The 11,703-nt window shown below is 39.5% G+C and overlaps 1 protein-coding gene across 2 annotated transcripts in view; it reads left to right on the forward strand.

Moving 5' to 3' along the window:
* Window positions 1–6,128, forward strand: part of BICD2 (BICD cargo adaptor 2) — a 50,245-nt gene extending 44,117 nt beyond the window's left edge. The window contains exons 7-8 of one of the 2 annotated variants that reach the window (XM_064723808.1): window positions 730–940; window positions 4,050–6,128. In XM_064723808.1, coding sequence (XP_064579878.1) covers window positions 730–940; window positions 4,050–4,055 — 217 coding nt within the window. In that variant the 3' untranslated portion in view covers window positions 4,056–6,128. Of the gene's footprint in view, window positions 1–729 lie in introns of both variants that reach the window. The other variant, XM_064723807.1, reaches the window with a different exon arrangement.
* The last annotated feature ends 5,575 nt before the right edge of the window (window positions 6,129–11,703 follow it).

An 11,703-nucleotide genomic window follows, 5' to 3' on the forward strand; every position in this document is an offset into this window, starting at 1 on the left:
TTAATTTTTTAAGTTAAGCAGCTTCCACACTCAGTGACAATGTCTGTAGATGGAACAGCTTGAGGCATTCATATAGCTTTGCCACAGCCTTGACACTAACATAGTTCCTTTAATTGTTCTGAAATTGATTTTGATGGTGAGATCAATTAAATAAAGGCCACTTGCTATTGAGAAGACAGCCACTACTTGCAGCAAAATCAGAGCAGGTTAAAGTAGAATTCTGAAGGATGCTTGTTTTTAATAGCGCTGTTCAGTCACCGCTGAAGATTTCTTACTTGGACTTTGTGTAAGGTAACAAACAGCACAGTTCAGGTGGCCATTTCACAACGCTCCTGTTGCTGCCGTCAGACCCTTTCCAGCCTGAAGCTTAGAACCACTCTGTAAGCACAGACAAAAGTAGTATGACTGCATGGGGTCTATGAGGACATCTCACTGACATTCAGACATGAGTACAGATACATCAGGCTCCACACTTCCTCTCTCCAAGGAGGCTGTTAATTATACACCATCTTGAAAACCACAAACATGAAGTGCTGAGTGTGGGATTCTTAGAACCCCAGTGAGAAGTAGTTGTGGTTTTCTACAAGTTTAGTTGAAGTTCCTGTTTAAGAGTTTGTATATAAGCACCTGCAAAGCTATCACTCCTGTATAGGCTGGACACATGGGCTTATGTTGGAAGGTGTTTATAATGGAACCAGTATTGCTAAAGATTGATGTATTTCATTGCAGATGTGATGAGTATGTCACACAGCTGGATGAAATGCAGCGGCAACTTGCAGCAGCCGAGGATGAGAAGAAGACTCTGAACTCCTTGCTTCGGATGGCTATCCAACAGAAACTGGCCTTGACCCAGCGCCTGGAACATTTGGAACTGGACCATGAGCAGTCCAAAAGGGTGCGCACAAAGTCTGCCTCCAAAGCCAAGGGCAGTAACCCCAGTGTAAGTCCCATTCGGTCCTGTGGGGACAGGTCTGAAGGATCTGTCCTGAACAACCAGGTCTTTTGTAGTGAGAAATATAAAATCTGTTGTGACTAGGACACATGTCTAGAAAAACCATATTCTGCATCTTATTTTATGCTGTAACTGTCAGCGTAAATCCCCGATATCTAATGTCACAATAAGTTGACTCCTACTAGTATGTTGTTGAACCAGGTAATACAAATGTATTACAGTGGTCCTAACTGTAACTAATGCATAAGTATGGGGATGCTATTAACAAGTTAATAATGGAAACCTGTTAGCTTTTTCCACAATTAACATATCTGGGGTTTGCTCTTTATGGTAAGTGTTAAGAGTACGCCTGATAGAGTATGTATCTGGTGTTACTTACTGTAGTTTGTATAGCACAAATGTGATCCCCTCTCCAGGGTTGCAGCATACTTCAATAAATGCTTTCATAGGCAGAAACAAACGGAAAACCTTCTTTGTTACTGTGGCTTAAGTGGTGAAAAACAAAGGTTAAAATTAGAGCTGTCTCCAGAATTCAGAGCATTTGGAAACTGGAGTCAAACTTAATTTGCCTGTGGTAGCGGATGTTAAATACTTGCTGTTGTATCACCACTAACCAAAGTACTAAAGCTTTTATAGGCTATAAAAGCTAAAAAAAAACCAGGTGCATTAGGGACACTCTGCATCCCTCTCTTCAGAGGGATAATCAGAAGAAACTTGCACATTTATATTAAAAATATGCAATATTAACTCCATCTGATACAAAAGTTAAAATATTAATAATTGGGATTCTACCTGGTAGATAGTTCCACTTTAAGAAGTTATGTCCTGAAAGGTTCTGTGTGGTCTTATGTTGCTCCTTGCAAGCATAACACTTTGGAAAGAACCCATCTGAGATACCCTTTACAGGAAAGTAGCCACACAATATGTATGTGTAGAATTAATGTGACTATGGTCTAGCATTGTTGGTCACAAACAGTTTTTCTCAGTATTAACGTAAATAGGTAGCATTTCAGAGCTCTGATCATTTTTTTAAGTACACGGAAGATGCTGCATTCCATATGCAAGCCGTGTGTTTCACAGGGCTCTACATTAGAGGCACAGGAAATTGATCCAGATCATCCTGCTAATAGTAATTTATGAAGTAGCTTAGTGCACATATTAATGTTTAAAAATTAATAAACCTTTGTCAGATATTGAACTTTTAAGGGGCCTTTCTACCCACTTAATTACAATATGTTTGACAGTATAGAAGTTTACTTTCTAATTGGTGCCTACATAACAGAAAAAGATTGAAAATCTTTGCTTCTAAAATTGTGGAAAATTTGTGGAGCACAGAAAGGCACAGTTCTTTGTTTAACCTGGAGTTTGAAGTGCCTAGCCTCAGACTTTATTTTAATGTAAAGCCCTGTTCATTTTGTACTCTTTCAAATACTTTTATATGCCTGTAGTGTTACTAAAAGAAATGTGAGCCTGTGCTGGTGAGTGCTTGATAGCATGGTTCCCAAAGCCATTCTAACCCTGTGCTGTGCTTGTGCTCCCCTGCCTGTCCCTGTCCTTGCTCCCAGCGTGCTCCGTGTGCTGCCCATGCACACGCAGGAGATATCCAGTGCTAACAGAAGCTAATAAGAGCATGGCTGGTTTTCCCACTGAGGAGAAACCACGGGAAATTTTGGCTTCCCCAATATTTTGAGGCATGTTGGGGGAAAGTCTAAATTGCTACAGTGAGATTTTAAACAAATGGAACTTTGCTTCAAAGCTGGGAACCATGGAAATACTGCAGCCCAGAACTAGAATTTCATCTAATGATCTTGAGAAGAATCAAAAAACCTCAAGTGATTAAATTCTAATACATTTCTAAAACATGACTGCTTGAGGCTTAAATAAATTTCAGTTCTGGTTTTAGAAACTAGGCCCTATGTGTCTGTTACTACTTTTAGAAAATACTGAATTCTCCTGAATTTGAGCTTTAATATTGCTAAATAGCAGGCTTGATATTTTAGAAGAGATACCTTTTATAATTTTCAGTCCTGCTTTTCTCTTTGCTGCACAATCTTCCAAAAGGCCTTTATTCTTCTCATTCCTACATTAAGTACAATTTAATACATCGTGAAAGCAGGCTTTTGAATGCTAACTTTCTCTGCTCTAATAGACTCAGTTACAATTCTGCTTCCACCATAGTAGCGAGCTTTAACACAGTTTTCACTGCTTCCATGTCTCTAGTGACAGTACTTTTGCAAAATACTGATGTCAAAAAGGTAAACTGGAGAAATTAATTGAATGCAGTTAGGTTTTTCTTTGAATTAATTGGAATTTTCTGTAACAATTCTAGTTACCAGACAGTGACTATTGCTTTCAGGCTTGGCTCCTTCTGTCAGTTCCAAGTGTGAGCAATTTTGCTATTAGCCCAATAGCCTTAGTGATCATTTCCATCTTCAGTCATTTCTGCAAATATTTAAAAAACCTTAACAGCCAGCCTGCTGTTTGAGTCTATCACTGTAATGGTTTATCCTGTCAGAAAAAGAACTGAGGAATGGTGTAAAGTGACTTGATCCTGCTGTTTGTATTTTTAGGTAATATTTAAGACTGAGTCTTTTAATTCTTGATTAACAATTTCTTGAGATGTTAATTTACTATAAGTCTTTCATATTAGTCTCAATGGGTTGGGGTAAAGCATGGAAAATTCCTTAAGCCATCACCTACCTCTGCAAGCAGGCTTTTCTGAATGATTCTCTGCATAGGCCTGCATGATATTCTGACCTGCATGTTTCTGGAGAACCTAAAGCTTCACTGAAAACATTTCTTGCACACTCACTGCTTTTAACTTATGCTTGAATAGCAAAGCTGTATTCAGTACTTGTAAGAATCCTTCTTTCTGCAAAGCTGTTGCTTCCAGGCTGAGCCCACAAAGCCTTGTTCACCCCCTGGAAAGGCATCTGCGAGCTGGAGTGGCTGCTGTTCCCCCAGCCAGATAACAGACCCTCAGCCAACTAACCTGCCTGTGCAGCACATGGATGGGGTTAAGTTTTCAGTTGATTGAGAAATAAACACTGATTTTTTTTTTTTTTTCCTAATGCTATTTTATTTTTCCATTTTTCAGCTGTAGAGTAGTCCCTGGAGAAGGCCTTTCCAACAGTGCAACACATTTCTTAACCCTTCTCACTCTGGTTCAAAGTGGTGGCCCATTGCACACAGAATGGAAACCACTGACCCGATCCTAACTTTTGAAAACACCTTTTGCTATATACTACCTGAAACCTTCCCTTTCTGCCTGGAGCTATAAAACAAACAAGCTTTACCTATAAGTGCTGCTGCAGTAAGAAACCTTACAAGTGCTGAAGAAACCTACTTCAAATGTAATCCTCACCATATTAGTCTGTGCTGTCCTAGAAATCTTGGATGGGGGAATTTACTTCATTGCAGATGCTCATTTTTACCTGATTGTTAAGCCTGTGCACTTTTGATATTTTTCTTTAGCTTCTTTAATTCCTTATGTAGAAGGTTTATATAAATGCAGTGGTTTGTGCTCATAGTCTCTCTCCAATTTGAAACTTGTGACTTATGAATTATATATCAGCATGTGGCAGAGATTTGGGGGGGGGGCTCTAGATTGTGATTAGAAAAGAGTTTCAACAAAAAGCAGGAGCTCTGCTGAACTATGTGCTGTGCTTCAGCATCTTTTTTTTTATTAAAATGTTATGCTTTATATGTTTAAATTACTGATTTTTTTAACTGCCATGTTCATTAAGAAATCCAGGGTATTCCAATTCTGGGGTTTTTTTCATATTGTATTATTATTCTTAGGAATAGTTCAATGTAACAAGAAGAAAACTTGACTTTGCTCTGGTTAAAACAGTAATAGGCACTTGAAAAATATTAAATAAGTAGTATTACATATAAATTCCAGAATTCCTGGGTTTTAGGAAGTTGAAGTATTATCGATTAACAGAATTTTATACAACTATACCAGTTAAATTCCAAATTGGAATTGTTTTGTTACTTTTTCATTTTATTGTGCCAAATTATGGTACATTTAGAAAGAAAAATTCTAAAGTGGTCAGTGATAGGGTGTTATCTGTCAGCGCCTTTCTGTCACTCATTATTGCCAGTAGTGCCTTTGATCATTTGAAAGGAGACTCTTAGAGTAGCGTAGGTTAAAGTCCTGTCACTTAGGAGGAATGGAATGGCTGGTTTGGAATTTATTAAAGATGTGGAGCAATAAGTGCAAAGTGAACTCCCATTTCACACATTTTTAATGGTAGGCTTACTATAGAGTTTATATATTCAAGGAATTGTAAAAAATTCTGTTAGTCAATGATATTTCATCATGCAAATCCTTGCAAATTCGGAGTATAGACAGGAAAAAATCAAAACGACAAACCTGAACAAACATGACTACACTTTGGGAGCCAGATGGACTCGTCTTGAGCAGATGAGCAGTATATGGCCACATTTATGGTATCAGTCTGGGAATGTGTCAGGAATGTTGCTGACTGTGGGCGGTGGTAGGGGCAGGAGCCACGGCACATGTGTGCATATGTGAACCGCAGCACATTGGATCTCCTTTGCATGTTGTATCTAATTGTGATTTCAGCAAACAGAAAGAGAGAAGCTCATCAACAAGCCATGCCAGGTTCTCAATGGCTTGGTGAGGCTCATGTGGATGATTTAATTGGTACTTGCTGGAGGGGAGCCCTCCCACTTCTAAAAAAAAGTACAAACTGAATTAATATTGAAAGTGCAGAGAAGATTTCTGTTTGCTGGAAAAAGCATTATTATTCTTAGATGTGGGGACTTATATTTCCATCTTCTGTTACACTATTGATTCATAAGAAATATTGTTGCATTTAAAATTACTACATTTGTATGTGGGTATTTATTTGAAATTATGTCAAAGTACTGTATTATGTTCCATGTGCATTACCTTTTAGTGGTGGGTTGGTCTCCATTTAACGTCCTGTGCATGTATTCTTGCCAAGTAACCTTTACACAGACCTGAAAAACAAAAAAGTTATGCTTCTTAAAATGATAACTGTGTTAATTGGATAACCTTGGGAGGAGGAGTGGAGGTCAAAACACTGCTTCCAGATTAATAAAACAGTTTTTAATCTAGGAAAGCAATGTGCCTGCGTAAAGGTAGTCACATTGGCAGGAGCAATAAAAGACAAAAGGAATTGCGTGTTCTGCCTGTTGTTTTGTGATTTAAAAAGGTGCTGGTTTAAGTAGTTGGCTGAGGGGATTTTCAGCCAGGGGCCAAATAAATACTAATTTTTATCTGAAAGAAACTGAATGCATCACATGAAGTTTTCTGCAGAACTAGAAAATTAATTATTTGTGCTCACGTTCAGGAAGCACCATCCTCTCCTATTCTGTGACATCTTCATGGGTTAGTTTTGGCCTGGATCCGACTGGTTTAATGTGTGTCACTGAACACCCTTGCAAACACTTGTACAGGGAAACTAAGGGTAGAACTATGGTATCAGTGTTGGCAATTCATCCTGAAATTGCATCTTAATTTCTCATATACTCTCCAAAATACTCACGTACTGTTAGAGCCCCATCCAGCCTGGCCGGGAACACTTCCCTGGAAGTATTTTCTGGCTTGGCAGTGTTCCCTGAGCACCCTGGTCTAGTGGGAGATGTCCCTGCTCATGGCAGGGGGAGAAACAAGATGGTCTTTAAAGTCCCTTCCAACCAGTCAGGGATTCAGTGAAAATCCATTAAGTTGATGTTTGTCCAGTAGAATTAGCAAACAAACTCACAAAAAGCCCCTGAAAGAGAATGCCAAAATTCTGAGGGCAAGGCTGAGGTTTGCCCCATCTATACAAAGATATTCCTGGGGCAGTGACTTCATGTTGTCCCCAAGAAACATTCAATATAGTTTTATACTCTAGTTTAACAACTCTTGTGCCCCCAGGCAGGATTCTCAGAACCATTCTGCTGGTTGTTTCTCTGTCTGGTAGCAGTCAGCTGCATGACACCAGCTCATCAACATAAATTATAGCTGGAGCGCAAGATGCCAGTTTTTCCTTGGGCATTGAAAACACTTGTTCAGGGGTATGCGATGAACTAGCAGAGCATGTGTACTGGGACACTTGCCCTGATTGTAGAGGTCTGCATTTTCTATAACAGGAGCTTTACCTGCAGGATAATCTGCAGAAGAAACATGTAAATCCATCTGCATGCATGTGAGAGCAGACCTGTGAAACAGTAAAACAGGATTCAAGAATGCTTTAGTAAGAAAGAAAATGAGAAAACTGTCAAAGGAGAGTATTTACATTAAAAGGTTGTCTGGTGAATAGCTATTAATGAAAACATTCATTTCTTTGACTCTCTTCTGTGTAGAAAAATCCCCTCCCTAAGCCCTGAGGGAAATGTTGCCTCTGCAGAGATGGAGGGTGGGTTCAGCATTCCAACTGCAGATGTGGCTGGAGTTAAGTCTCTGGGAGAGGAATCTGCCAGCAAATGTCACACTCCTGCTTGCTGTGGAGTCAGTAATCCAGCAGTGATTCTTTGTTTCCTGCAAGTGAGGCTTGAAAACAAGTTGCTCGCTTCCCAAAAGAGGAACAGGGCAGATTTCTGGATGTACCAAGATGCCTAAAGATCAGAGATCTGGAATTTCCCAGGTACCTGAATGAAGATTAAGACTGAGGTGCTTTTTGGAGATCCCACTAGATAACATGGGAAAATTCAGCTAGACAAATAATTACAATAGTTAGAGTTTTAAAAATATATTCACATTCTTGTGATTTTTAAAGGCTGATGTAGTAGATGGACCTACAGAAAAAGGTGTTTTTGCATAGAACTTTGAAGAAACAATTAAAAACAAAAAAGACATCTGGGAGCTCATAACTAAGCAAAGTGCTAGTTAATGTGATTATTCTGAGTGTGTTGTTATTTTTGAGTGTTATTTTGAATGTTTATCTATAAAAGTTTCAAGCAAACATTCATTAGTGATTGTTGGGAAAATCACTCAAACCACTCAAAAGATAGCTTCATCTGTCCTTTCCCAGGAAAGGAGGGGAGGATACTGCTTCCCAGTGCAAGTGCAAGTTTCCCCAAGAAGGAAGTAATCATAGCTGAGGAGGGGATGTTTTTCCTTATCCTTACTGGTATCTCAGAGGTAACCTGAGAGCTGATCTGCCCCTTACCTTACCCAGCCCTGTCGCTTTGGGACACACTGCTCCTGAACTAAGCCATCAGGTTTGATAGTTATCAAGTGAAAGGATTGTAAAATGCCCTAGGTCCAGCAACTGTTTAAAAATCTCAAAAAGCCCAAGAAAGCCAACTAACAATCTGGATCTCATTCTAGACTACTTCTGCAGCAAAGGTAATACACTGAGTGGGAGCAGTATAAAGAAAGCTGATTTTTGTGACTGTGCTGGAGAAAACCTGAGAAAAATTTTAAAATTTAGACCAAATCTATACTGACATCTAACCAGGACAATGTGTGTAATGTGTTGTTTGCAGTTGAAAGTTACATACATGAGCAAAGCTTGAGTTAGCTAGATGTAAATGAGGTGAGTTTAAGGCAGGCTGAAGTGAGTTAGTGCATGCCCAGACCTCCCATCAGCCTCATGAGAATATGAATTTAATTGAGCTGAAAATTACTTTGAGGGTAGAACCCCCAAATACTGTGGCTTTTGACTCTATCGTGTCATATTAGAAGTACACTGTATGTAGCCAAATATCTACCCTTGTGACTATCTTTACATTGCAAGAATTTTGAACAATTTTATATATTTGAAGCATCTCTGATGTTACTTTTAAAAGAAATATCAGCAGGTGGACATTTGGGCTCTGAATGTGCTAGGCTAAAATACTGTAGCAGGCTTAACAGGCAGGAGAAACTTCCATACTGATAATTTAGTATATGGTTTTAAAGCAATCATAAGAGGAAGAAAAAATGTTAAAAGAGTGAAACTTGTAAAATTAAATTCTCATTAGCAATCACACAATCCATTCTCAATAGCATTTAAGGTTTTTTTTGAAACTGATCATTTCTGCTTTTCAAACAACAATCTATTTGAGGAATTAAAATCCTTCATTTTTAAGGAGAGAATAAGAAACAATTCATTTAACTATATGCTTCTTCATATTGCTTGACATAATTTCTTTTATATTTTCTCCACAAAACCTTACTCCCTATTTTTCACACAGAAATTTTCAACATTGTCTTAGCATTCAGACACATGCTACCTCACATTTAGTGAAAAAACTCAATTTGGCAGTTCTGTAATAACAAACAATTCCCCCTTAATTTCAGGTGGTGAGACTGCTACTAACTATGACAGTTATTTCTAATTATATTGACTGAACATTCAGGCAGCTTCTACCAATCTCAAATGTTGCTTAGCTTTTTTTCCTCTGTGGCTTCTACCCTGGAATTCAAATTAATGTACCTCAAAGCTTTATCAAAGGATAAAGAATGAAATATTTGATCCAGCAGCGAATCATCAGCTTCCTTCTGTTGCCAGATGAACAACAAACCTTTATTGAGCCATGTATCAGAGCCCTGGAGCTGGAGCAGAAACCTCTCTCCTGTTTAGCAGGATGTCTCCACCAGGAAGCAGTGCTGACATGCCATGCTCAGTGATGGAGGGAGGTTTTATCATGTGATCTTACCTGGCTCTAAGGAGTATCCTAAAATTACCGTGCCTTATTTAGATGGGAAAAGCATTAATTCTTTTTAGCTGGTAATCAAGAGGTTGTTTAGTAACAAGTCTCAAAAAATAAGATTCCGTTTGTAAAAGTAAGTTCCTTGTGGTTTTGTTTTTCTCCAAGTGGACAGAACTCCCAGCTACCAGTTCTCACCAGTACACATTATTACCCAGTTGCTGAATGTCCAGAGCAGCTCCCTTTGGAAGTCAGCTTGGAGAAATAACATTGACTGTGTTCTACATGAAGGAAGGAGAATCCGTGGTGGGAGTTGAAAAATAGTAAGAAACATAAAAGGGATGTGGCCCTTATGACTGAACATGCAAAATATAATTATTGGCAGCTGTGTGGAATCAGGAAGCAGTTCTGGCAAAGAACACGTGATGGCAGTGCCAGACAGCGCCAGAGAGACACAGAGAGCCAGACAGGGCCTGACAGAGCCAGACAGGTCCAGAGAGAGCCAGGCAGCACCAGCCAGCAGGACTCATCAACTCACAGGACCCTCTGCTGCTTCAAGGAAAATGGGAGCTGAGAGCAGATCAAAGCTGGTCACACTTCTACACTAAGAGATTTGACTTTGGTCTCAAGAATTCTCCCCTTCACCCCTGCCCTTCTCCCTTTTTTTTTCAGGTTTGCCATGGTTACCTGTGGTTTTGTACAGCTCACCTTAGATATATTGCTTGCTCTTTGAGCGAGTTACTGGCTTGGCAGCTCAGGAGTGTGAAGCTTTATGGATGGATGCCAGTGCTGCAGGTGATTACCCTGAGTCACATGAGAGACAATAAATGGAACCACAATTGTGAAGAAGTTGGGTTTTTTTCCTCTTCTTCTTTTTTTTTTTTTTTTTTTTTTAATTGCTCTGGTAACACAGTTCACTTCCTGAGTTCTCACCGTTTGTCCGTGTTTCACATAACTGTTCTGGGCTTGTGCAGGATCTGTTGGGCATAGAACACTGCCCAAATTACCTGCTTGTTAATTTCAGTGCCTAGCAGGAATAGGCTGGGGCAGCAAAAGCTGTCTTCAGCTGTGTGTCAGGTCACAGGTTTGACAGAGTGGTTGGCAACCTCTGGGAGTTCGGTGTGCACCTTCCCCTTTGCCCATCCATAACCCCAAGTCTGAGAGCACTGCTTCAATCAGCATGGCCAAGGTTTGATCCCAACTGAGTCCAGCAGCCAGCGGCCAGGCTGGGAGATGTGGCTACCTGTAAGTGAGCGCTTCCACATATTCTCAGCTCACCACTCACTGGCGTTGCCAGCTTGCAGGGGGACTTTGTGAAAGGTAAGAAGCCAGGCAGGCAATGCTGAGGGTCCTGCAGCAGACATCATCCTACTGTACAGAGAGAAACAAAGCTAAAATTACTGAAATCAATCAAAAATCTCATTAGGTAATAATAGCATGGCCACATACACACTGCATACACGCCTAGTTTCATTAGTTTAGGCAGTTTTGCTGCCAAGAGCTGATGTGGAAGCTACAATAAGTCCCAGTAGCAGAGCTACGAAAATTGGTGTAATTTCTCACTAGCAGATAAACCTGCTACATTGAAAAGTAGTAAATAATTATATTATTTAACCAACAATTAAAGGCTAATAGCACTCCTGGAAAGATTTGATTTCTCTCAGAGATTTGAAGGAACTCCACCAGAAACTCCACTCTTGGATCTTCAGTTCATCTCCAATTGTATTTTTTTACTTGTGAGTGAAGTCATATGGTGGAACAGTTGCTGCTGGTGGAAAGGTATTTAAGCCTCACAAATGGATTGCTAGTGAAGACCACACTACTTAAAGCATGCCTTTGCTCATCATAGTGACAGCTGAGAAAATATAGATATGAAGACAAACAGTCTAACATCTGTCTATTAAGTATATCCAAAATGTCTACACAAGGTAAAAACTAAATCTAGTATATATTTTGGGAGATAAATATCTAGAAAAAAAAGTGCTTTGGCTAAAAACCCACAGATTGTAACTTTCAAGGAAGTTCAGGCTTTATATAATTTATATCTTCCATGTGACAGAAAACAGGCATGTCATTGCAGGGCAGGGCTGTATGTAGATCTTTCCCTCCACCTCTGCTTTATGACTCTGCCAAGCCCA

The sequence above is a fragment of the Zonotrichia leucophrys genome, chromosome 12, assembly GCF_028769735.1.
Source record: "Zonotrichia leucophrys gambelii isolate GWCS_2022_RI chromosome 12, RI_Zleu_2.0, whole genome shotgun sequence".
NCBI classification, from domain to species: domain Eukaryota; kingdom Metazoa; phylum Chordata; class Aves; order Passeriformes; family Passerellidae; genus Zonotrichia; species Zonotrichia leucophrys.